At 46.1% G+C, this 27,373-nt stretch overlaps 1 protein-coding gene across 1 annotated transcript in view; it reads right to left on the reverse strand.

The window, feature by feature from the left end:
* The window catches only part of LOC144783951 (uncharacterized), a 266,569-nt gene that overhangs the window by 84,995 nt on the left and 154,201 nt on the right, over positions 1-27,373 (reverse strand). The window contains exons 34-40 of the mRNA XM_078662679.1: positions 26,602-26,693; positions 14,941-15,056; positions 14,675-14,833; positions 11,756-11,955; positions 10,306-10,415; positions 8,077-8,195; positions 3,145-3,312 (exon numbers count right to left, since the gene is read on the reverse strand). Of these exons, the coding sequence (XP_078518805.1) occupies positions 3,145-3,312; positions 8,077-8,195; positions 10,306-10,415; positions 11,756-11,955; positions 14,675-14,833; positions 14,941-15,056; positions 26,602-26,693 (964 nt within the window). The remainder of the gene's footprint in view (positions 1-3,144; positions 3,313-8,076; positions 8,196-10,305; positions 10,416-11,755; positions 11,956-14,674; positions 14,834-14,940; positions 15,057-26,601; positions 26,694-27,373) is intronic.

Here is a 27,373-nt window from a genome sequence, read left to right on the forward strand (position 1 = left end):
CAACACCCATTTCATAGCAACAAAACATCGCCATGCACCAAGCATTCTTTACTATTGAATGTAAATTTAGATGGCTGGATCACTTTACAAGTAAGCGTCAGGCGCGGCCCATACAGGTGAGTGCGGTGGGAGAGTCGACATACGACAACGAGGGAAATGTAGGTAAAAAAAGAGAACCGTGGCTTTTTAAAAAAATGTTACCTCGTTATCCTATGTCGACTCTCCACCCCGACTCACCCCTCTTACCTGCACAAGCCGCGCCTGGTAAGCAGAAGAGATCTTTACAACAATGAGGTGGAGTGGTAACAAGTCTTTACGAGGAGACAGACAATTTTGGGAAGACTCTTAACAAATATGGCGTAAATGAGTTCATTTTGGAGCCTTGGGAGAGGGAAGGAGTGAGAGAGAAAGTCTGATATTTTCAGGTAATGAGGTCCCTAACTTTTGGCATTTGAGCTTGAAAATGCGTTTGCTACTCTTTAGGATTTTAACCGTTTCAGGATTTCCAGAATCATGCAGGGCTTTTCGTGCATTGAGTTGTTCCTCTTGTGGTGAGTCTAATGGTGGAGCAAGTTTTTTTCCTACAAAAAAAACACTAGAGGCATCATCAATAGCCGACAGAACCACGTGCCCGATTCCTTATTGTTACTTTCTTCTTGGGGTACAATTAGGTGATTCCTTTGGAGTGAGTGACTCTTGTTGGAAATTCACGATTGGTGACTGACTTTGAAGATATCTGGTTGATGTGGCGGTGGCAACAGCCGCAGACCCAGTTCCTATAGAGTTCCTGGACTGAATACTAAGCCAGAGCTGCCTTGATGAGGTAGAGAGTGTGAGTGAACCTTGTCATGCTCTGCATGCAACGGGAAAGAGTGCCCATTGGGCCATCCTTGAACCGCTCAGCGCTCTTTATTAGTTGGCAGAATTCTAGGCACTATCTAGGAACACTTTACAAAACAGTCTTCATCCTGAGGAAAAGAAAAATAACGTTCAAGAGTACGTAGGTCTTCTTCTTTATTTTCAAATGTTCATTCCATGGTAGTCACGTCCAGGGATTGCCTCATTACAATGGCAAACGTATTCACAGTTAGGAGATAGGCGTAGAAGATCTACGTACTCTTGAACATTATTTTTCTTTTGCTCAGGATAAAGACTGTTTTGTAAAATGTAACATTCTGGGACCTTTGTCCTCAAAATTCTGGGAACGTGGGTGGCAGTTTCCCCTTTATCATCGAGAGCATATTAGTTTACTTTTGGGATACACACTTATTACTGTGGTTATGCGCAGAGGTTGACTCAGCCAAGCTCGCATTTATAGGACTATCTAGGAACAGTCTAGACCCCCAATGTCGGTACTAACTGTTTCGCTTCCAAACAACTGTTGCCAACAATTCTGGCTAACACAATACCATCATGGAGCGAGGACACTGAAAAGCACACCATCCATCCACCCATACAATCCAATGGACAAGACTTATTGATTCCTTGACTCCTTACACTTGGTTGGAGGAAGTCTCAAGAATGGATCCCCGAAAGAGACATCCATGGAGATAACTCACAGACTACATATGTGAGACGAGGCGCATGGAGCAGACAGAGGCTGAGAGGCAGAGCACAGCCTTCCTAAAAAGACTCGGATAACTAGGATCTCTCAAAGCCCTTAAGCACCACAAAGACACGGGCTGCAGTACACTCTTGTGAGAAGCGAGCCTTCAAGCACCCTCAAGTAGTATAGTAGTAGTAGTAGTAGTATGCCCCTATCGCCACGGGAGAGTCACTTTTTCAGACGCTCCGTGGCACAGCGCATTTGTCATGTTTACAAGGTGGCACTAAGCCACTTAACGTGGCTTAACACCACCTTGTATATATGACTTTTTCCACCACAGCCCTCTGCGGCAAAGGGGCATGCAATGGGTGTTGCAGTGGGCGTTCCACCAAAACACCCATTGCTTTTTGATGCTGCCCCAGACTTACAAGGCGTGAGCCACTTCAAAAACGAAGGGCTGGGAATACCTGGTCATAGAATGGCGATACGAGGCAAAATACCTTTATTTCTTCTGTTTTTTTTCCTTTTCTATGCATGCTGCCTTCTGCAGCACACACAGAAAGAGCAATTCACCATTATTGATTGTGTATGTGCAGGAAGGGTGTCCCTTCCTTTCTGCACATAAACAATCACCCCTGCAGTGCAGGCACCCTTGCAACATGGCGGTAGGGTGCCTGCGTTGAAGTTAGGTAGCTTATTTAGCACCAGCACTAAGGAAAACAAAGGTGCGAGCCGTAATTTTGTAAATATGACGCATCCCTGCGTTTTGAAGATGTCGGAGCGCAGCGTTGCCAAATTTGGCGTATCACCACGCTTTTGCATTTTCTTGTACATATGCCCCCAAGTTTGTTGGGTTTTCAACATGGTAGAATTGAGTCTGTAGAGAGCAACTGGTACACTCATTTGTGAGAATCCTTTATTCCGTGGAACAGGCCTTGACATTCATTGGAATGTTCAGAGTGGGAGAGGCAATCAGATTTCACAGATGTCAGTCATTGCCTTCTGAACAATATAATTATACATTTTTCCTCTTTTGACTTCAGATAAGCAAATTTTTTTTTTCTGTTTAACCCCTTGCGCGCTGCGCAAATTCCCCCGTGGTGCGGGCGAATTAATGAGTGGGCGGGGTTTGTTTGCCCCCCGGCCATCCAATGCACACGCCCACCGTGACGCACGCAAGGGCTAAAAAAAGTGCCTTTTTATGCTTGTTTCAGTAAAATTGACATATAAAATAATAATATATGTTATAAAATAAAATACCTAATGCTTAACGTGGGCTGTGGTCCAGCAAAGCAATCACCGTGTTCTATTACATTTATAAACCACTAAACCCTGGGCCCCCTGGTATATTGTGTCATCAGGACCCCTCCGTTGCATTATTGGATCACAATATACAGTTACCTCATATATGTTCTCTCTCTCTCTCTCTGTGTATGTGTGTATAAACTCACAGACACATCTCTCTCCCTACATACACACCTTTTTCTTTACTGAGTAGCATGAGATTGCCATGTCTTGTACCAGGTATGTTTTCAGCAGTTCTAGATTTCTGGACTTCTGGACTTCTGACCTACATACAAAATAAAGCATCAGTGTACCTTCTGCGCGCTCTGGTGGAATTCAGTCAGGAAAGAATAGACTGCGTTCTCGCTCTGATGGTGCAGCCTGGCAAGGATGGGGCAAACCAAGTCGTCGTTACTCAGCACCTTGACGTCCACAGTATAATCGGCAAGTTGTTCAACAGTTAGCGTTGTCACCACGTCGGCCTAGGAAAAAAAACCACACATACATCAGGAGGAGATGATGCCTGGTCCTTTTTATAACACTCAGTCATTTACATTTGAAGTAACACCCAAACCCTGCTGCAATGAAAGTGCCTTTTTGGTCTGAGTGGGCTCATTCGATGTTAGTCCGAATTCCCGCTCTTTTAGAAATCTGAGTTTACTTACTCAGGTCTTAATTACCTGAGTGAAATAGGAAAAATCCCAAAAGGTAATATTCTCTGTCTCAGCCTTTAATTTGCCAGGATTATCTTACCACGTTCACCACTCTCATTCAACATTCACCCCAACCGTTTTTGTGCCATATATAACTGGGATAATTCTATCCCAGTTATATATGGGATTTTTCCTATTTCACCGTTGAAGTGCCCCAGTCCCACTGGGTGTATAAGGGGCTCCTCTTTTTTCTAAAGACTTAATTACCTGAGCCACCAGGCTCCTGATGTGGTAACACCACGTCCGGAAATCCTTATTCTGCGGGGTTGGGTAATTTATGATTGCTATATTACCATGCTGTTAGGAGTTTGGCCCATGGAATAGGGAATTACAATCGAAATTGGGATAAGCCCATCATGAGGTTTGAACCCCTCTTAGATTTCATTCAAAAACCTAAAGATAGAGCCATTTTTTTTAAAAATGAGATACGGGACACTTCCACTCAACAAAATTGTGGAGGGCTGGAAAGGAAGGCGGGCCATAGATGGTTCCTGCCCATGCTGCCCATGTAAAAACGAATCCATACCGCATTTCTTGTTCGGATGTAAAGCATACAAGAATGCGAGAGTAAAATGGTTGAAACCGGTATGCTTGATGTTAGGCGTCAGAGACTATAGAGTTGCTCTTCGCATCCTCCTAACCGATACAAGTTCCTTAGTTGTTGTATGCGGAGTAGCTAAATATCTACCAAGTGCTTGGTATATCTGCTCCAAGTCGCTAAACTACAAAAATGCTTAGAGCCTGCTGGAACTGAATCTTTGTATGTGTACCACTGCTAATAATTGAGAGAATACCGAAATACCTTCTTTTTAACATGTATATATGTGCTTTTTATTGTTTTTTTAAATGTGTATTTTTATTGCATGAAATAGCTACAAATCGTCCCTTTTTAAATTTGTATTCTCCTTGTCATAATGAATGTATGTCTGTACTTTAATGATATTCATATCGAATAAAGTATAATGAAGAAATTGGTATTCATTCACAAATTTCTCCAACATTGTAACAGGTTGTAAATGACAAGGTGTGACCTTGGACAGCCCGGACTTGTAATCCGGCATGCAGCAATACTATGTACTTCAGAATACCGATTCAGCTAAAAACTCCCTTTTTAGCATTCAAGACCTCTTGTATACACTTTAGCACATACTTTAGTATATATACTGATATGTGTATGTACTTTGTGGGCTCTGGAGATCAGCCCTAGGACTTGTCTGCTCCCGCTTAGGGACTTTTTTTTCTGTTCAACTGCCTCTATTTAACTGTCTTTATAGAACTCGACCAGCAGAGGTCAGTAAAATACGAGAATCACTTTAGCATTCTCTAGATTCCAGTCCATAGAAATTGCCTTCCATGAGCACCTGTGGACAATAATATATTTTTCAAATCTTGTATTTTCAGTGATATGACCACCGAAGAACCTGCTTTTATACTAAAAACAGAGCTTTGGACTATACCATTTCCTGCTGAAAGGCAATATTTCTCTCCATGTGTTTCCGTACCTGGCATGTCACGCAGTTTGGTGCTTACTTTCTCTCCATGTTAAAGAACAGTTGATGTTTCAGCACCCAGGCTAATGTGCTGCATAGCTAAATACATATAAGGTTCCAAAGCGAGACCGATTGCATTGCTAATACTTGTTTGATCTAATTGGGGAATTCCGAGAACCTTTGACTGAGGGGCTAAATGTTAAATTGAGTGAACAAAACATGTGCATGTTTTAGTCACATTAAAGTCATTATTCTTACAATCTAATTTATGGAGGGCAATATTTAATTGTATGTAATGTGGGAAGACTCAGTGATTAAATGTGCAGGGACTGTCTAGTACTGAGTATCTGCGCATCTTACACTTGGAAAAGAGAGTACCAGCACTTCTCAGCAGTGATGCAATACTTGTAATAATTTGTACAGACAAGGAGGAGGGCAAATTAATTATTTATTTAATTTAGCTTGTGGTCATCTGTCGAACCCCCCCCCCCCCTCTCTCAACCAGGCCCCACCACTCTTATCAACAAGGGCCGCTCCTGCCTACTTTCGCTCTATACGCCCACTGCCCTTCTCTTTATACTCTCCTATTACTTTAGGGCTCAGCGGCGGAGGTGGTGCAGGGTTAATGAGGGGATGGCTCGTGCCGTCATGAAGACAGGCCTGGACCCAGATGCACAGTGCTTTTGGCTACCAAGTCTCCATGTTAAGGCCACCTCTTTTTACTGTCCTTATTTTGCATTTCTAATGTGGGCAGTCCAACTTTTGCGGTTAATGGGGTGCTTCGCCCACCACACCCATATTAAACCCATTCCTTTTTTAATTGGAGTTATCAGGCTTAACTTTGCTTCTGCTCCTCCGACTGTTTTTATTTTTTATTTTCATCGCCTACTCTGATACGAGAGATCCAGTCTAACAGAAAGAAAAGCTTTTGAGTGCCTCATAGCCCCTTATTTAAACCCGAATAAGCCCGTATTACAGAAAAGTTGCACTGTTGCAAAAAAATGAGGATTTGCATTGGGTTTTACAGCTTCTTTAATAGGAAATGGAACCTTCGGAATTTGCCCCATGGCCAACAGGACACAAAATAATTCCACATTGTTTCTGCTGTGCTCACATAAGAAGAATGGGAAATAAAATGTGGCCATGTAAAAAAGGCGGAAGATGTAATATTGTTCAAAGTGCATTCAGCATGTTCATGTTTTCATTATTTAATAGCAAAAGATATGCCAACCCAGTTTGCTATTTGCTTTTCTAAATAAATAAAAAAACTAAGGGTAGGGAACAGGGTGTCTTTGTACAAATGTCTATCACACTTGCTGAATTATTTGCAAGAAACCATAAGTGCAAGGTTTCCACACTCCTCTCTCACAGTTAAGCCCGGGGGAAAATGTATTTCTGTCATGCAGACAATAGAAACACATTCTTTGTTACACTTTGTAGGCAGCAAAACGGAGCAAAATGACTGCTCCCATTATTTCTGCCAGTGGAAGGTGTGCCCATTATTTGTGCAAGAGGTACGTGAGCCCCTTATCTGTGCCAGTGTAAGGTGTGCCCATTATTTGTGCAAGAGGTACGCTTAAGCCCCTTATCTGTGCCAGTGGAAGGTGTGCCCAATATCTGTGCCAGGGGAAGGTGTGCTCATTATATGTGCCAGTGTATGGTGGCCAGTATAAGGTGTGCCCATTATTTTTGCAAGAGGTACGTGTGCCTCTTATCTGTGCCAATGGAAGGTGTGCCCATTATCTGTGCCAGTGTACAGTGTGCCTAACATATGTGCCAGTGTAAAGTGTGTCCATTATCTGTGCCAGTGTACAGTGTGCCTAATAGCTGTGCCAGTGTAAGGTATGTCCATTATCTGTGCCAGTGTAAGGTGTTCCCATTATCTGTGCTAGTGTAAGGTGTGCCCATCATCTGCGCCAGTGTACGGTGTGCCCATTATCTGTGCCAGTGTAAGGTGTGCCCATTATCTGTGCCAGTGTAAGGTGCGTCCATCATCTGTGCCAGTGTAAGGTGTGTCCATCATCTGTGCCAGTGCAAGGTGTGCCCAATATCTGTGCCAGTGTAAGGTGTGCCCATTATTTATGCAAGAGGTATATGTGCCCCTTATCTGTGCCAGTGTAAGGTGTGCCCATTATATGTGCCAGTGTAAGGTGTGCCAATCATCTGTGCCAGTTTAAGGTGTGCCCATCATCTGTGCCAGTGTACGGTGTGCCCAATATCTGTGCCAGTGGAAGATGTGTCCATTTTCTGTGCCTGTGTAAGGTGTGCCCATCATCTGTGCCAGTGCAAGGTGTGCCCAATATCTGTGCCAGTGTAAGGTGTGCCCATTATTTGTGCAAGAGGTATGTGTGCCCCTTATCTGTGCCAGTGTAAGGTGTGCCCAATAGCTGTGCCAGTGTAAGGTGTGCCCATTATTTGTGCAAGAGGTATGTGTGCTCCTTATCTGTGCCAGTGAAAGGAGTGCCCATTATCTGTGCCAGTGTGAGGTGTGCCCATCATCTGTGCCAGTTTAAGGTGTGCCCAATATCTGTGCCAGTGGAAGTTGTGCCCATTATCTGTGCAAGTGTAAGGTGTGCCCATCATCTGTGCCAGTATACGGTGTGCCCAATATCTGTGCCAGTAAAAGATGTGCCCACTATCTGAGCCAGTGGAAGATGTGCCCACCATCTGTGCCAGTGTAAGGTGTGCCCAATATATGTGCCAGTGTAAGGTGTGCCCATTATTTGTGCAAGTGTAAGGTGTGCCCATCATCTGTGCCAGTGTACGGTGTGCCAAATATCTGTGCCAGTGGAAGATGTGCCCACTATCTGAGCCAGTATAAGGTGTGCCCATCATCTGTGCCAGTTTAAGGTGTGCCCAATATCTGTGCCAGTGGAAAGTGTGCCCAATATCTGTGCCAGTGTAGGGTGTGCCCATTATCTGTGCCAGTGGAAGGTGTGCCCATAGTTCTTAGATATAGGAAGAGAAAGCATCGAGGAAGAATTGACATTGAAGATATATTTCTACAATTCTTTCATTGCAACGCTGTATTCTTGATACTTACCACTGCAAATTTCGTGTTCCAAGTGAGAAGATCCCCCAAATTTGCATATTCGTAAAATTTACCGAAGTTGATCTTGATCCAGTCTGCTGATGATAGATCTGCTTGGCCACACACAACACCTGCAAACACACAAGGACAGGAAGGCTAATGAACGTGTTACTCGTGGCAAATATATTAAAATCAAGGATCTAAAGGCAAGAACTCTCGGTACAGCGTTGTGTTTTGAGCCCTTCCTAGTACCTGCAATTAGAGACAGAAGTCTCTGAGCCCTCTGGTAGAGAGAGGGCAGATGCCCAAATGTACGTCTGTGTGCACAAACACACCCAGGCCAGTTCCCAAAAGCACGTACGGATCTGCAGCAAACGTTCTTTGCCTCTCAGGGTGGCAGACTTCAGAATTTTAGAAATGAACAGAAAAATTCCAAAAAGCTCCCCGAAGCCTTCAACAGTTTCAAGTTCCAGAGAGCACCCAGGAATTTTCAGTGGAACTCTTGAAAAACATTTGTAAATTCCCAATTGCATCTATGAAGAGATATTTTCTATTAATTAATTTATTGTTAACAATCATAAAGATAAAGGAAGGGGGATGGGAGCACACTGTTTCACCTCCAAGCACAGTTCGCCCCTTAGCATCCTGGTAAATGCAGTTCAGTTTAAATGCTTACTTGAATATTTGTTGAAGTGTTTCACCAAAGTTGGTGCACATTAGTGCTGTTAATCTCTAGACACATGTGTTTCTGGATATTATCCTTCATCAGTAGAGATGAAAACGAAATTCATCTGGGGTTGCCGAGAAAGCTGCCTCATAATAACAATAATATGCTTCCCTGCCCTTTCCATGAAGGGAATGGGTGGTGGAGACATTTGTGCAATCTCACCAATTTGTGGGTGCTCTCCAACTTTGCCAGGATCCCCTGTCCCTTTTATAAGATTGACCTGCACAATACTACGCAGCTCTAGTGTAGGAAGCACTGGTAGTGTCCACACCACATTTACCCCATTGACGAATACTTTTTTTAGAGGAGATCACTGAGAGAAGGGAAAAGCTGAAGGCTAGGAGAAAACTCAGTAACTCGACATCTGTTAGCATTTAAACACGTGCCTGTGCTTTCTATAATGAGGCAGCCATAATGGACCATCGTGGGGAAGCTGGCTAGCAACTCAGCTGTCACTATAGGTTTATATTTAAAAAACAGTCAATTTAGTCTAGTATTTCGAGTTTTTGCTTTTCCCACAGGGATAGAAAACAAGAACAGTAACTGGAATGTACCTTCTCTATGAAAGGTAGACAAATGACGAAGTTGGAATCCGTTTTTAAAAATGTCATTAACTAATTTAACTAGATGCAATAAAAAGTAACTAGAGGGAAGTTACTCCTGTTAGTAGTGAGCACTCAAAATATCCTTAAGGTTAGCAGTCCTGTGCTATTGCTAAAGCAAAGTCTCAGTTTCCCAATCCATGAAGTCTTTATTCAATGAACCAGGCTTTTACGCTAAGTGCAATGACCATTGATCTGCATTGGCTGGTTTAGTATTCTGATCAGTAGGGGCAACTTGTGGGTGAACAACAGCTCTTCATATACTAGTGTGTTGTGTGCCTCGAGCCGCAGCACTATCATTTTGCCCCATGACATCAAATGTTCTTAAGTTGTCACATTGTAAATCAGCAGTTTGGTCACCCTCACTAGTAAGGGGCACATTTCTCTTGACATCCAGTTGAATTAGATGAGTTTATCAATTTTCCAAGCAACTCAATGACAGTTTTAATCAAGCATTAATGGAAGGGCAATTAACAGTTTGCAACTTGGGACATGTAGTTACTAAGTTAGGTAGCACCCATAACCCTCCCATAACCCTTATCTCACTGAACCCAAGCCAATGAACATGTCCATGGCCTCTTTCTCTATCATGTCCAAGCTATGAACCTAGAATGCAGCCAAACAACAGACACCAGTGCCATCCTGCGAGCACCCCCATTGGCTGAACCCATCTCAGCATTCCATAAGGGTAGTACTGAAGTTAACATAGTCTCAGTCACATTGTGATAGTTTAATTTAGTAACTTCTTTCAGACAGGCAGTGAGGGCCAAATGGCAAGTGACATATTAGTCTGTTGTATTAAGTGCTGAGAAGCCAACAGCGGGTCATTGTCTTCTTGGAGCACAGACTAGAGTCTATACATTGATATGGGAAAGTCAAACTTTCCCGGCAAGGTACCATAGTGTTGCTTACCTGTGCTGCTGCTGTTCTTGAACTCAAAAATGCGTTTGATCATGTTGTCGTAAACTGACTTCTTGACTTTATCAGACAGCTTATCAAAAACACCATTGAAAGCCTTCACACTGTAGGAGAAGAAGGAAGCGGTGTCTTATATTGTAGTGTGTAGTATCATACTGCAACATTTCTAAAGCGCTATCTTACCCCTTGACAAGAACCCGGAGAACTTTTAGTTGTGAGCATGAGGGCCAGAGACCTCAAGTGTGCGTCTTAAATCATATCAACATCAAAGATTTAGTGTACCACATATGACAAATTACATGTGAAAGCATGAAGGAACAAGCACTTAAATGTATGCATAGATGTGCAGCTAGAGAAACAAGCTGGGGGTCAGATGTTCATTTCAGTCTTCGGTGGCTGCAATTGCATTGAGAACAGAGAGCATCTTTTCAAACACCAGGCGACCTCTAGCACCAAGTTATACCAAATCTGCAAAGTGGCCACACTTGGCCCATGACACCCAATGGATGACAGTAGGCAAGAGACTTCATGAACACCTGAATTTGTTTCTAAGACAAATCACTTCCCAGCCTGCAGTCTGCTTGTCACACATGTGGAGACACTTTGATGAAGCTATCCCATACAGCCAGATAATAAAAATGAAAAAGGCAGTGGCTGGATCTCTGGTATTCTCACAGGAAATCAGTGCTTAATTTGTAAAATATTAAGTGCCAGGGCTTTTTCCAGGAGGCCACTGCACCTTGCACCACGCATCACCCCTGTCTTTGTTGCCAATACAACTACTAACCATCTCTTTTGCATGTAAATGCAACAGTTCAGATTATTCCAGGTCCTAAAGCTAAAGGAATGGCTGGGGAGGCAGGTATTAGCAGTTTTTTTATGTATATTGTTTTCCTAAACAACTGTTATACTGCTCATCTCTAAATTACATGAGCAGCGCCACCTTGTGGCAGACTTCCCTAAGTGTGGTAGTGACATTTAGGTGCCGGTGCTGAGCACCGGAAACCAATTAAGTGCCGGTGCTCAGCATCGGAAAGCTCCGGCTCAAATTAAGCACTGCGGGAAATGGATCTACAAAACGAGCCTTTGCTTTTAATAGTGAAGCGATGAAAGACACAATGAAAGTAAAGGTTGTCTTTTAATATATTACTTACGCATTAACATAACAGTTTTCTTCAAATGTATATAAGTTAAAAAATATAGAGATATTACCTTATGCAAGCCTTTTCGTTTTAAAATTGGTAGTTAATGTGAAATGAATGGCAAAAGTTTACAAAGGCAGCTTCAAAACCCTTTAGCTTTTGTGGCAAGGACTCATTTTTCTACCACCCCATGCAATGTCGACAAAGGAGTACAAATGTAATATCAAAACTATATTGACAAAGTATAGAATCGAAGTTAATTGTCAGGAGCCGCAGCACCGAAGACAGGCAAAGAATCTTACATTTGTTGCTCCGAGCCACAGTCTATGTTGCTGGGTATCTCAATGAGGACGGTCTCGTTCACATACTGGATGATGTTTATCAACTGTACTTGGTACCAGAAGGTCCAATCTTCCTCTTTGAATGTAGAATAATCTTCTGAGATGACATTTGTGATGGAGGTAAGGATCACAGAGCCGATTTCTGTCTCCTGTAGCTGAACCTGAGAGATAAGTGTATACCTGGTGTGAGTACAGATTCAGACTGGAACATCCTAAAACCTATCAATCAGCCAGACATCAGATGCTGAGGCTATAATGTTTATATCACTGTGTACTGTCTTATATAGTCTCGATGAAATCTCAGAAACTAACCTCTTTAATATGCTTCCCCCACATTATCAAGCAATGGACCAATCATCTTCACGCAACTGACTCCACGCATTGTCCTCATTTCGTCTACCTGCCCTTGTGTGTAATGTAAAGGGAACTAAATAGAATTCCACCATTCCCCTTTTACCCTCTTTACTTTTTAGGCCTTGCCTACAGACAGCTTTATCTGTCTATTAGCAAACAGAACTATTGTATAGAATTTAGACTAATGGTAGGCTTTGGGCCCTCCCCATGCTCATGTTTCGACAGCTTTCTTGTGTATCTCAGTTCCCTGCTCCTGATTTGATGTTTTGTTTAACCTGCCAAAGGAGCATTTTGGTCTCACCAAGCTTTGATTGATTGTGTTGTATCCTTTCCCTGCTGGTGTCATGAATTCTAGCGCTGGCAGATTATTTTCACTCAGTTGCACTTTTGTTTACCTGCTACTCTTTCATCACATTTTTGTATTTCTTTTTATTTTTTTATTTAACAATGTTGCACAGGACTACATATCACAGTATGCCATACACGCAGTTAGAGAGCCAACTTTTTCATATCACATTAAAGTAAAATTGCTACTTCCTTGCAGCCCCCACCTTCTCTCATTGCCTGGCCACTGGGGGCCAGCGGGCAACTGTTTTTGAATGTTTTTTAAACCATTCTAAGATTGCTGTGTGTATTCTCTGAATTTGTGGGCAAGAATGCACATGCATTCCTACACCGCCCGATCTGAGGATGCTTCTTTTAATGTTTGAGATCAGAACATCTCAAAACTTACATTAAAACACAGACATTAAATACAGCACTGCAACTATATTGCAGCAACCAAACTACTAGTGCGAAACACAGACAGAAGCTGAAACCACCACTCTATAATGTAATATGTAACAAGCTCTAATCCATGATAATCCAAAAAATGAATGAGTCCTACAAAGGTATGCAATCAACAGAAAGCCAAGGATCATTCAATGGACCGTGCTTCTTTTTCCTTTCAATGCAACCATCTAGATGACTGAACACAGCCCTCTCAATGCAATTAACACAGCATCAAATGCCACTCAGATAGCAACGAGATGCTCTTATGATCCACTAAACAAGCTCAGCCAACGCTGCGACCTTCAAAGAAAAAGAGTACTCGGCCCAACATAAAGAAAGCAAGTGATTTCTGAACAGCATGGAATGGATCTCCTCTGAACCACAGAAAGCGGAGAACAGTCTGGGCTACGTAGGACACTCTAATCTAAATAGGACAAAAAAGACTGATTAGCACAACACAGTGTTGTGCGCATGTGCGTGACTCAACACAGTAGAAATATTAATAGTTTGAGATCACATCCACAGTAAGAGACTCCAACTGCATACTTATGCTTGTGATTCATTCACCATGAGCCAGCAGCAGTAGTCGCTTTTCTCTATCTTGACAGAGCGACTAAAGGAAGTCATTGTGTGGTTGGAGCAGAACGGCTCAATCCTAAAACGACTTTGTTGAGAGTTCAGAGATGTATGCACTGGCTGAAGGTGCAGCATTGGGAGACAAGTCTGCTTCTCAGTGTGACTTCCCTGAGCTCAAGGTACACTATCACATGAGTCACTCATATGCTCCATCATGCATACCCAGATAGAAACTATGGTCACTTAGGGTTTTATGACCTCCATGGATAGCTGCTCCCACATCCATACTCTATATTTGTATTCAATGTAGCCTCCATGTAGGGTACCATCTTTAAACAGAAGTGGCAAAAGCCCATTCTGATGCCATGTCATGTTGCCCACTTGCAAGCATGTGCCAACTTTTCTCTGTGTTGCGACTTCCTTTTTTAGTGTCTACCTTCTGGTGTCCTCTGATGATGATTGAAGCTCATTAGGTTGGCAAAGGACTGTTTGCAACTCTTCTATCCAGACAGTCCAGATGTCCCATCAGCAACAATCACCCAATGAAAGAACTTCCATTCACGCTGTGTGTTGCCGTGGGAAGGCAGGGTCTTCATGCAAGAGTCTAGTACAATTCAGGTAGGAGATAAGATCTTTAGAAGCTAGGAGACAGAGATGTTTGGAGGGAGCGTGGAGCCCTAACAGCATTTACCTGCTGTTGCTCTAACCTAAAGACCTAACATGAAATAAAGATCTTCCCTCCTACCTGAATGACTCCAGACTCTTGTATGAAGATCCGGTCTTCCAGCTAAAACAATGAGCTATAATTCTTTTAAATGTTTCCAATGGCAAGTGCCCCTGATTGAAAGAATGATTCATTACATTGTAGAATTACCATATAATACTTTATGCAAAGCGCATTTTTCTTTAAATTATGACGAGACAGTGTATTCAGTTCAATTGTTGTCCCTTGCAAGAAAATCCAAGGAATTCACGACCAAAGAGAAGGCCTACTTGTTTGAGACGTTCTTCAATGCAGCGTTCATGTTCAAGACTTCAAAATCACAGGAGACCTCACACACAATCAACTGAACATCTGTTGAACCCAGTTTTTTAGAAAATGACATACTAGTAGGTCTCTTTGCAGGCTTAGTTTTTTTTCCTGGCTGGCATCTCAAACATATAAAGGTACGCATATACCTGTGCATTGGTGTTCAGCTCGGTGACAAATACAGAAACTTCCTCTGTGGTCTGCAGGTTCTGAAAGATCTTGATAAATTTTTGTTCGTCGTTAAGAGCCCCCGAAGAAATGGTATACTCTCCAATCTGTTGAGGGGTGCACACATCCAGGGCAGCCGACTGAGGGAAAGAGAAAACCAAGTGAGTAATGCGTTAGAGAATCTTCCAGTGATGTTGCGGAGTGACGACACAATATCCAGAAATGATATGAAAAGGAGCCGTCATACCGCATCAAAGTTGGGGTTCAGTTGTTTGAATTCTGTAATGGTGGCATACTCCTTGAAATGTCCGTACCATCTTGTTATAAATTCAGTACTGTTATCTCCTGCAATGCACGTACGCCCTGTCGAGTAACAATGGGTTACCATTAGTGTTCAAAATATGAGCAAATAGAGAACACCCCTAAAATGTAAGATAAACCTCTGACTAAAGCAAGAATTCTTTGAGGGTCCTCTTTGGAGACCTCACACCATGCTTTCAATCACCAAGATGCGGAAACACACAGATTCCAGGATCACCATCTTTTCTAAGTTTCTTTTAGAATTGCTTTACTACCTCTCCCCCACTCCACCAAATTACTATCATGTTCGAGTAATTGATCTGTGTGCACCTGGATTATTATAGTGGCCTAATGGTTTGCACCAGATAAGAACTTTTACAGACAGTCACAAAAGACAAGAGGACAGAAGAGAAAAATATATTGACTGTGATGGTATGTGTCCCATTCTGCTTGGGACCTCAATGAGACCACAGTATTAAAACTCAAATAAAATGGCATGAAGCAATATGTTTGGGACGATGTACATTCTCCCAAATCCCTTTCTTGGGATAGAGCTGTTACTCTATTCCCATTCCGGGACGTGCAATACGCACAATGATTGGTGTGCTAGTGGGAATGCAGTTTCTGGCACAACCTATGCACTTATAGGTTATTGTGCAATTTGTCTCTTCACAAGCTACCATTCAAACAAATATTTATTCAGGAAGTCACAGTTTGCAGCCCCTGTGATTGGCTGTGGATGCAGGGGTGGAGGTCAGCAAGGCTCAGAACACCTCCAACACAACATTGTCATTCTCAACTACTGCCCGCTTCACCAGGCCTCCTGAAATGATTCCCTAGGGCTAAAACGGAAAGCTGCCCCCGTGGACAGCTTCCCCTTTGCAAAACAGTCACAACTGGAGTTTGCCCAGAAGTTATAAGTGATCAATGGTTGGAAACTGCAAGTGCAATCACAACCTAGTGCAGTGCGAATGCTAAGTATGGGAGGGAAGCCTCCTTCGCACATCCTAATATTTGCAATGGGCTTTTATACATTGTAAAAAAAGTTTTTTCGCACTTATAAGTACTGAGCCTGAGTCACAAGGGAGTCTCCGCACTTGGGGCGGAATCTCTGCAATGAGAATTCTCATTGGGGAGATTCTGCCCCGAGTGCGGAGTCTCTCCCACGAATGCGGGGCCTTCGCCACCAGTGCGGAGGCCCTTTGTGAACCAGACCAACTGTGTCTTTGCAAACCGCAGGCTTTGCTCTCTGTTTAGTGTCTATGGATCAAATTCTTATTAATGTAAGAAATACATACGCGTTTGAGTATTTTTTAATAAGTGGAAGATATAGTTGGTCTTTTTTATAGTAAGATGATATGGGTTTTAATCTGGCTCTGGTTCGTATGTTTTAGTCTTACTTTGCTCATCTTATTACCGCCTCTTGGACAGAGCTATGAAACCCATAACATGAGATCTTGATAATCATATGAAAGCACTGCCCCAGAGAGATTCCAAGACAAATGTTGTTAGCAACTTAAATGCTGCATGGCTGTTTTAATGGGTCATCACAGTAGCTAAATCCAAAGAAACTGTTCATTTTTGGGGTGCAGCACCTCAGGCATTCGCCCAGTGCTCTGAAAGTCTATGCTTTAATGCCAGGATTATTATATAGGTATTATATTATGTTGCATTCACTCCTTAAGGAAATTTAAGGCTTTGCTCAAATTCTAGTGCTGCAGGCACAGATTTGTTTGCTTCTCAAACTTCACATGGATTACTCTGTTTCTGAAGTTTTGAAACAACACCATGACATTAGAAGGGGGGGTGTTAGACCTGTCTGGCTTTTTGGCGAAGTCCCTCCTAATTTTTATTTATTTTGTCCCCTTTTCGCCCCTCATACCCTTATTAATTTTTTGTGTCTACTGACTTTTTGTAGGTGTTGGCCAGGGGGATAGGTGTTCTCTCCCCCCTCATAATCTTTTACCTCAGGCCCAGAGGCCTGTTCTGACAGGAAAGTTGGCACCACCTAAAATGGTGGCCACCAACTGCCCCAACTGTCACCAACAGAACTTGGCCATAGCCTAACATAGGGCATTCCAGAACCTTCTGGTCCATTCTGGACCACTGAAGGGCAGCCTATATAAGGCGGAATGCGGGGCAGCCATTTGGTCTACCTGTGGAAGTCAGCTGGAGGACAGGTGGTAGCTAAGGGTGGGAAAAGGTTGGACTTTGGATTGATCTCCTGGACTTGGAAGCTGTCTATTTGGTCCAGCCCACAACTCCCCTTTTAGTTATTTGTCTTGGCCCCGCTGTGGGAAGTTTCTGGAGACCCTGGGCGCCTAGCTTGCCCCTTGTTTAAAATTATACAGGGGAAGCCTGTAGGAGAAGGAGACTGTAGTGCTGCGGTGCACAGTCCTCTGCCCAGCAGAGAGAGAGGCTCTTCGTGAGCAGTGGTCAGTATAGGTAGGGGTAGATTCTGTGACCCCCCCCCTCCCCCCAGTAGCAGTGGCCAATTGTAGTCTGCCGCAAGCTGCAGTGACTTTCCTCGCTGACAGAGCCTTGACCCCCCCCTTCTAAGTACTTCACTTACTGGCAGAAGCGGAGACTTGCTGCGAGGAGGAGCCCTCCCTTGAAGGGGCAGAAGTAGGGTGAGGCGACCCCCAGGCCAGCGCTGGTGAAGTGGCGCCGGTTCATTGCCTGGGTCGCTAGAACTTGTTGGAGACATAGTGAGGCTGACGCTGGACGCCGGAGCCGTCTTGTGGTGATTTCCCTGGCCCCAGTGTGAGGAGAGCGAGGGGAGGCGCTGTTACAAGTGCGCGATCGCTGGGCTGGAGACTCTGCTCCCTTGCGCATGCCCTGTGAGATCGCCGGTTTCTGGGAGGCGGCGCCGGCTGGAGCTGAGGAAAGGAGCGGAAGCGCGGTCTCTGTCCGTGAGACGCTCGCTTCCCGCGCATGCTCGACGGAGCCCCAGGCTTCGTGAGGCGGAGCTGTCCGTGCCAGTGTTCTTGCCGCTCGGCGCTGAGAGGAGGCGCCGGCGACTTCTGCGAGTTGCGGTGAGAGCTGACCGTTCCTCCTGCCTGAGCGCCACACGGAGAAGCTGGCCCAGGCAGGGGGGGAAAGATTCGAGACCCGGTAGGAGTCTGGGGCCTCGTGGTGTCTGCCCTGGTGGTTCTATCTTTGCGCGAGGGCCACAGCAAGGAGTCCTCCTGAGCTGGGGGAAGCCCCGAGGTGTCTATTGAGGCGTGAGAGCCTCTTCAGCCTCGGTTCCTCGAGCCGCCCTCCGCTATCGCTAGTCCCTCTGCCACGGACCCAGGAAAGAACAGATCAACAGTGTGGTGACAAGTAAGGAGATAGTTAAATGGGGGAAGAGCCTTCTACATAAGAAACTGGGGTTCTGGCTAGATACCTCACCAGTGTGTTCACTGAGACACTGTCCCCAGGAGTACAGGGTCCACAAGGAAGCCCAGGCAGGGCTCATTTAACTGTTGGTTTAATTGGTGCTTAATCAATTGCTTCTACATAGGTTCAGTAGGAAAACTGTACTGTTATCCATGTAATGAAAAGTGTTGCTCTGATCGGATTCAAGTGCTGTTCTTGTTAAATTTTAAAAGTGATGACATAGAGTAACTACTTGATAACCTGTGCAGCAGTTTAGCAGTGTTATTGGAAGATATAGAACCAAGTGTAGAGTACAGGCTATATTTCAACTGGCCTTTGGAAGAGTAAGTGTTACCTACCAGTCAGGGTTATGGTGTGACTAAACATAAAGTACAATATATACTGTATGCAAAAGTGTAATAGAAGCTCAAGAATATAGTAACTGCTTTGAAGACAAAGTGATAATCTGCTAGTAATTTAAAAAGTGAAATTGCTGATCCTAAAAAGTGACTTGAAATGTTTTGAGCTATTTAAATGTGAGCTACTAATATTTGACAACAAAGAGAATATTATTTTTATATAAAGCAGTACGTATTTTCATATAATTTTGGTGTAGTGTTTTCTTTTTGAGTGCTATTGCGTGGAATTACTTTTGGGTGGTCTGCAACCTTTACACTGTGCCTCTGATATGCTAGTCTTGCCCTAGGCCAGGCTACCTAATTCCAACATTTGGTGCCTAGCGGTGGGATTGCGGACTTGGTTGCAGCTACTTACTAGTAATTTGACGTAATACACCCAACCTACACCAGGAGTTTTCTCCTTGCGGCCCTCCCAATTAGTCTTTTTGTTTTTTCTAAATTTATTTCTGGTGGTGGGTGGAGGTTAACCTCAGATCACTTCGTGGTTTTCTCCTGCGAGTAATTACATTCCATGGCAAAGATGGAGGTGAATCTTAAGGAGCTGGAAGCCAATACTGTGGCCCAACTCAGGGATTGGTGTCAGCAGAAAGGGGTATTTTTTAACAAAGGTGCCAAGAAAGGAGAATTGCTGACAAGCATAAGGGCATGGGTGGAAGCTCGTTTGAGGGAAGAACCAGAAACTGAAGTGGGTGAAGGGGACACTGTTACTGAGGCTGCATCGCTGAACCAAGTGGGGAGAGGGAATCTTCTGACAGGTCCCAGGATACCTTCAAGGGCAAGCAGCAGCGTCTCAGACAGGGGTTTAACCGAAGCCGAGCTAGAAGATAGAAGGGAGGAGAGGAGAATGAGGCTGGAGTTAGCTAGGATGGATATGCAAAGGGAGGAAAGGAGGTTAGCTCATGAGCGAACCCTCAAGGAGATGGACCTACAGGTCCTAATACAAAGGCCTCCCACTCCAGATAATGGTGGCAGCGAAAAGAAAGTAGACACCAGGGAATTTAGACCCTACCTACCCAAAGATGTCATTTCTAGTTACACCCCAGGTGATGACATTGCCAAATGGTTGGCCGCTTATGAGGTTTCTTTAAGGGCTCACGGGATCCTGGAAACTCATTGGGGGGGTGGGCTGTATAAATACATGCCACCTGCTGGCAGAGACACCTTGTTGGCTCTGGAGCAGGATGAGCAAACCCACTACCCTGTCATGAAGGTGGCACTGGTGAAAAAGTTTGGACTTACCCCTGAACGGTACCGACAAAAATTCAGGGGAAGTCACAAAATGAGTAACCAGAATTGGGTAGACTTTCTAGACTACGCCAAGAAAGCTTTAGAGGGTTGGGTCAAGGGCAGCGAGGTAAAAGATTATGAGGGGCTGTACAATCTATTTTTGAAAGAACACCTCCTCGAGAAATGCTTTCCCGAGTTGCGCCAACACCTGGTGGACAGCAAGCTGACCGATCCCCGGAAGCTTGCAGAGGAGGCGGACACTTGGGCAAGTACCCGGGTGTCCTCCAAGGGGACTGGAGGGGATTCTCAAAAAGCCGGACAGGGCGCCCCCAGAAGAAAGAGGGAGGAGATAAAAAGAAGGAGTTCTCCAAAGGTCCCCAAAATAATTTCCAAGGTAAGGGAGCAGGTTTCACCCCGAGGGCAAACCCGCCCAGAAACCCTAATCCTGGCCAAAGCCAGCAGCCAAGGGTTCTCCACTGTTTTGAATGCGGTGGTGTTGGACATTATAAAGGAGATGTCAAATGCCCAAAGAGACCACCCCCTCCCACCGGAGGAAAGTCACCGGGAGTAGCTAGTGTAGCGCTCGGGGAGGAGTTGCCCTTAGATAAGGGGGGTGAGTGGGCGGGTGTCACCTTAGTGTCCCTGGGAGAGCGGGAGATGGTGCCAAAGATCCAGGTGCCCCCAAATACTATCAAGTATGGGCAATGGGTTACCATCAATGGCCAAAGAGGGGAGGCTCTGAGAGATACAGGAGCCAGTATGACTATGGTGAGAAGTCAACTGGTGTCTCCAGAGCAGGTTGTTCCTAATGTACTCCACCCCGCCGCGATGGCTGACGGCAGAATGGGCCACTATCCAGTGGCTGAGGTTCCCTTTGAGTGGGAAGGGGTTGCAGGTTCACTTCGAGTTGCCGTAAGCCCTGCCGTGCCAGTTGATTGTCTGTTGGGGAATGACATGGAGCACAACACTTGGAGAGAGGTGGAATACCGGACGCATTCTGCGATGCTGGGTACACCTGACTGGGCCTGTGTAAGCACACGGTCTGCGACTGCCCGGAGAGGGAGTTCGCCTGGGTTGGAGCCTGGAACAATGGCCCAACCCGCTGCCAAAAAGGGACAGAAGCGGAGACAGGGACAGCCTGCTTCGGCTTCCACGCCCCATGTGACAGATCGGCCACCTGCGGTGGTAGGCCAGGAGTCCGTGGAGGGGGGAGTAGACTCTCTGGAGGATTTACCCATTCCTGCTGAATGGCATGTGGAGGGAGGTCCTACCAGAGAGGAATTCTGTAGGGGGCAGAGGGAGTGCCCTACCCTTGAGGGACTGAGGCGTCAGGCTGAAGCCCAGGCAGCAGGTGATGTTACGGGACACTACCATCTTTACTGGGAGGATGGACTCCTCTACAGTGAACCCAAGGTACCTCTACCTGGCTCATCAAGGGCCTTGGTGGTCCCGCAGCAGTACCGAGCCTTTCTGCTGGAATTGGCTCATGCGATACCACTGGCAGGACACTTAGGCCAGGACAAGACCTTTGCACAGCTTGTTCTCCACTTTTACTGGCCTCAGATGAAAGCGGCGTCCAACACATACTGTAGGACATGTGTATCCTGCCAGGCCAGTGGGAAGACAGGGGTGAAGCTAAAGGCTCCCCTGGAACCACTTCCTGTCGTTAGCACCCCCTTTGAAAGGGTGGGCATCGACATTGTAGGGCCATTGGATCCACCAACAACAGCTGGTCACAGGTTCATCCTGGTTCTGGTGGATCATGCCACACGGTACCCAGAGGCCATCCCTCTGAGGACTGTTACTGCACCTGTGGATGCTAGGGCCCTGATGGGAATCTTTACTAGGGTAGGATTCCCGAAGGAGGTTGTGTCTGACAGGGGGACTAACTTCCTGTCTGCTTACATGCGGACCATGTGGAAGGAGTGTGGGGTGACCTACCGGTTCACCACTCCTTATCACCCCCAGTCCAATGGACTGGTTGAGAGGTTCAATAAGACCCTGAAGGGCATGATAAGAAGTCTGCCAGAGAGTTTACGGAGGAAGTGGGACATCCTCCTACCTTGCTTACTGTTCTCCTACAGAGAGGTGCCACAGAAAGGAGTGGGCTTCAGCCCATTCGAATTGTTGTATGGGCACCCGGTGCGTGGGCCTCTCAGCCTGGTGAAGGAAGGATGGGAGAAGTCTCCCAGAAAACCTCCCCAGGATGTGGTGAGCTACATGTTGGCCTTCAGAAGCCAGATGGCCAAGTTGTGGAAGCAGGCTGCTGACAACTTGGAGGCCAGTCAGGCAGTCATGAAGGAATGGTATGATCAGAATACTCACCCGGTGGAGTTGGAGCCTGGCCAGAAAGTCTGGGTGATGGAACCTGGAGAGCTAAGTGCCCTTCAGGATCGTTGGACAGGCCCCTTTGAGGTGTTGGAGAAAAAGGGTAAGGCCACTTACTTGGTGGATCTTAAGACCCCGAGGCAGCCCCTCCGGGTGCTGCATGCCAATCGCCTCAAACCCCACCATGAGAGGCCAGAGGTCATCCTGATGATGGTGACTGATGGTGCTGAGGAGGCAGAAAGCGAACCTCTCCCAGACCTCTTTTCATGTCAAGAGAAGGATGGGTCGGTGGAGGGAGTGATTCTCTCCCCGTCTCTCACTCCTGAGCAACGAGAGGACTGCCGACAGGTATTGGGGCAGTACTTTTCACTGTTTTCCCTTGTCCCAGGAAGAACCCACCTGTGTACCCATGATGTGGACACAGGAGACAGCCCCCCAGTGAAATCCAAGACCTATAGGCTGTCGGACAAGGTGAAGGCTAGCATCCATGGCGAAGTTGCCAAGATGTTGGAGCTAGGAGTGATAGAACCGTCCAGCAGCCCTTGGTCCAGTCCGGTGGTGCTAGTCCCAAAAGCCGCCCCACCGGGCACCACACCAGAAATGAGGTTCTGTGTGGATTACCGAGGACTGAACTCAGTTACCAAAACTGATGCTCATCCAATCCCCATGGCGGATGAGTTAATTGACCGGCTAGGAGCTGCCCAATACCTCAGTACCTTTGACCTCACCTCAGGGTACTGGCAGATCTCCTTGACAGATGGAGCAAGGGAAAGGTCAGCCTTTTCCACGCCCGAGGGACACTTCCAGTTCTGTGTGATGCCCTTTGGTCTCAAGAACGCCCCTGCCACATTTCAGCGACTGGTGAACCAGGTCCTCTCTGGAATGGAGGGTTTCTCGGCTGCTTACCTGGATGACATTGCTGTCTTCAGTAGCAGTTGGGAGGACCACTTGCAACATTTGCAAGCAGTTCTCCAGGCGCTGAAACAAGCTGGATTGACCATCAAAGCCAGCAAATGCCAGATTGGGCAGCGGTCGGTTGTGTACCTTGGACACTTGGTGGGTAGGGGGTCCGTGCAACCCCTACAGGCGAAGATTGAGGCAATCATGGCCTGGGAACCCCCCAAGACACAGACTGAGGTCCGAGCTTTCCTGGGCCTCACAGGTTACTACCGTCGCTTTGTGAAGGGGTATGGCACTATTGTAGCGCCCCTCACAGAGCTCACCTCTAGGAAACAACCTCGACGGGTAGTTTGGACAAAGGCTTGTCAGCAAGCCTTTGAAAAGTTGAAGCAGGCAATGTGCGAAGCACCGGTCCTGAAGGCTCCCAATTTCTCCAAGGAGTTTATTGTGCAAACAGATGCATCCGAACATGGCATTGGGGCAGTGTTATCGCAACTCAATGAAGAGGGCCTGGATCAACCTGTAGTCTTCTTATCCAGGAGACTGCTTCCCCGGGAACAGAAGTGGAGTGCCATTGAGAGGGAAGCTTTTGCGGTGGTGTGGGCTCTGAAGAAGCTGCGGCCATACCTCTTTGGCTCGCACTTCCTGGTTCAGACTGACCACCGACCCCTTCGTTGGCTGATGCAGATGAAGGGGGAAAATCCCAAGTTGTTGAGGTGGTCCATCTCCCTACAGGGAATGGACTTCCGGGTGGAACATCGGCCTGGAGTGGACCACGCCAATGCAGACGGTCTCTCCAGGTATTTCCGCCTTAGTGATGAGGACTCCCAAGGGGTTGGGTAGTTCTCCCCACTTTCAGCTGGGGGGGACGCGTGTTAGACCTGTCTGGCTTTTTGGCGAAGTCCCTCCTAATTTTTATTTATTTTGTCCCCTTAACGCCCCTCATACCCTTATTAATTTTTTGTGTCTACTGACTTTTTGTAGGTGTTGGCCAGGGGGATAGGTGTTCTCTCCCCCCTCATAATCTTTTACCTCAGGCCCAGAGGCCTGTTCTGACAGGAAAGTTGGCACCACCTAAAATGGTGGCCACCAACTGCCCCAACTGTCACCAACAGAACTTGGCCATAGCCTAACATAGGGCATTCCAGAACCTTCTGGTCCATTCTGGACCACTGAAGGGCAGCCTATATAAGGCGGAATGCGGGGCAGCCATTTTGTCTACCTGTGGAAGTCAGCTGGAGGACAGGTGGTAGCTAAGGGTGGGAAAAGGTTGGACTTTGGATTGATCTCCTGGACTTGGAAGCTGTCTATTTGGTCCAGCCCACAACTCCCCTTTTAGTTATTTGTCTTGGCCCCGCTGTGGGAAGTTTCTGGAGACCCTGGGCGCCTAGCTTGCCCCTTGTTTAAAATTATACAGGGGAAGCCTGTAGGAGAAGGAGACTGTAGTGCTGCGGTGCACAGTCCTCTGCCCAGCAGAGAGAGAGGCTCTTCGTGAGCAGTGGTCAGTATAGGTAGGGGTAGATTCTGTGACCCCCCCCTCCCCCCAGTAGCAGTGGCCAATTGTAGTCTGCCGCAAGCTGCAGTGACTTTCCTCGCTGACAGAGCCTTGACCCCCCCCTTCTAAGTACTTCACTTACTGGCAGAAGCGGAGACTTGCTGCGAGGAGGAGCCCTCCCTTGAAGGGGCAGAAGTAGGGTGAGGCGACCCCCAGGCCAGCGCTGGTGAAGTGGCGCCGGTTCATTGCCTGGGTCGCTAGAACTTGTTGGAGACATAGTGAGGCTGACGCTGGACGCCGGAGCCGTCTTGTGGTGATTTCCCTGGCCCCAGTGTGAGGAGAGCGAGGGGAGGCGCTGTTACAAGTGCGCGATCGCTGGGCTGGAGACTCTGCTCCCTTGCGCATGCCCTGTGAGATCGCCGGTTTCTGGGAGGCGGCGCCGGCTGGAGCTGAGGAAAGGAGCGGAAGCGCGGTCTCTGTCCGTGAGACGCTCGCTTCCCGCGCATGCTCGACGGAGCCCCAGGCTTCGTGAGGCGGAGCTGTCCGTGCCAGTGTTCTTGCCGCTCGGCGCTGAGAGGAGGCGCCGGCGACTTCTGCGAGTTGCGGTGAGAGCTGACCGTTCCTCCTGCCTGAGCGCCACACGGAGAAGCTGGCCCAGGCAGGGGGGGAAAGATTCGAGACCCGGTAGGAGTCTGGGGCCTCGTGGTGTCTGCCCTGGTGGTTCTACCTTTGCGCGAGGGCCACAGCAAGGAGTCCTCCTGAGCTGGGGGAAGCCCCGAGGTGTCTATTGAGGCGTGAGAGCCTCTTCAGCCTCGGTTCCTCGAGCCGCCCTCCGCTATCGCTAGTCCCTCTGCCACGGACCCAGGAAAGAACAGATCAACAGTGTGGTGACAAGTAAGGAGATAGTTAAATGGGGGAAGAGCCTTCTACATAAGAAACTGGGGTTCTGGCTAGATACCTCACCAGTGTGTTCACTGAGACACTGTCCCCAGGAGTACAGGGTCCACAAGGAAGCCCAGGCAGGGCTCATTTAACTGTTGGTTTAATTGGTGCTTAATCAATTGCTTCTACATAGGTTCAGTAGGAAAACTGTACTGTTATCCATGTAATGAAAAGTGTTGCTCTGATCGGATTCAAGTGCTGTTCTTGTTAAATTTTAAAAGTGATGACATAGAGTAACTACTTGATAACCTGTGCAGCAGTTTAGCAGTGTTATTGGAAGATATAGAACCAAGTGTAGAGTACAGGCTATATTTCAACTGGCCTTTGGAAGAGTAAGTGTTACCTACCAGTCAGGGTTATGGTGTGACTAAACATAAAGTACAATATATACTTATGCAAAAGTGTAATAGAAGCTCAAGAATATAGTAACTGCTTTGAAGACAAAGTGATAATCTGCTAGTAATTTAAAAAGTGAAATTGCTGATCCTAAAAAGTGACTTGAAATGTTTTGAGCTATTTAAATGTGAGCTACTAATATTTGACAACAAAGAGAATATTATTTTTATATAAAGCAGTACGTATTTTCATATAATTTTGGTGTAGTGTTTTCTTTTTGAGTGCTATTGCGTGGAATTACTTTTGGGTGGTCTGCAACCTTTACACTGTGCCTCTGATATGCTAGTCTTGCCCTAGGCCAGGCTACCTAATTCCAACAGGGGGGATATAAATGTTCACACATCCCAAATATGTGTGACTTTTGTTTTTTCCTACTTGCCTTTAATTGTTTAGCACCAGCCCCACTGAAGAGGGTATCCGTATGTAAAGGTTTTAAAAATAAAACCATTGAATTCAATTAACCTGGATCCAATATGTTGTTGACGTATGTGCATAAAGTTCACGTTGCTTTTTTGTTCAGGCCCGCACAAGGGGCACTTACCTTGAGCCGTTAGGAAGTTGACTATTCTCTTATGAACGGCTTCACCTTGCTCCTTGTCGATCTTTCTAAAATTTTTACCAAACCCAGATACCCTGATAGTAAGAACAAGAGAGAAAAAGGCAGCAAATCAGTGCATTTTATAGTAAAATGGGTCAGTAATCAATAGTTGTACACTAATCAGTAAAACAGACGTGAACGTTAAACTATTTGCGCAGGTAATGTAGGTAAACGTTGAAACATTTACAGGAAAATTATTGGAATGCACAAATATCACAAAATTGATTTTAGAAAATAATGTTACTGCTGTGCTGTTATCCCATCCATAAGCAGACTGTTATATTTTGGGTAGAAGAAAAATAAGTTAATAATTGATGGAATTCACCAGAGGGTGTAGGGGGAATGGAGAAATCCTGCTAGATGCACAGAAAACAGGGAAGTGGGGTTGTAAAGGTGGTGGCCATGATATTGAATTGAGGGTATGGCGACCTGCCAACTCACGTGGTGCCTCAGTGTGTCACATGAGATTGGCACTGTAAATGTGGCCGTTCTTTGAACAGACTCCATCCAGTAGTGGGCACTAAAAGCAGTTGGATTTACTTGTGCACATTAGCTTTTCAATTTGTGTTTGGCCACTCTGCACCTTTACAATCTCTTGCGGGTTTCGCGACCTGCACAGGATATGGGAGGCGGCATCCAATGGCCAGCGGCATTGTTCTGTTGTGGGTGTAAGGTGGGGCTGCTGAGCTGCTTAGACGGGGCTGGTAGTCTACCA

The sequence above is a fragment of the Lissotriton helveticus genome, chromosome 10 (genome assembly GCF_964261635.1).
Source record: "Lissotriton helveticus chromosome 10, aLisHel1.1, whole genome shotgun sequence".
NCBI classification, from domain to species: domain Eukaryota; kingdom Metazoa; phylum Chordata; class Amphibia; order Caudata; family Salamandridae; genus Lissotriton; species Lissotriton helveticus.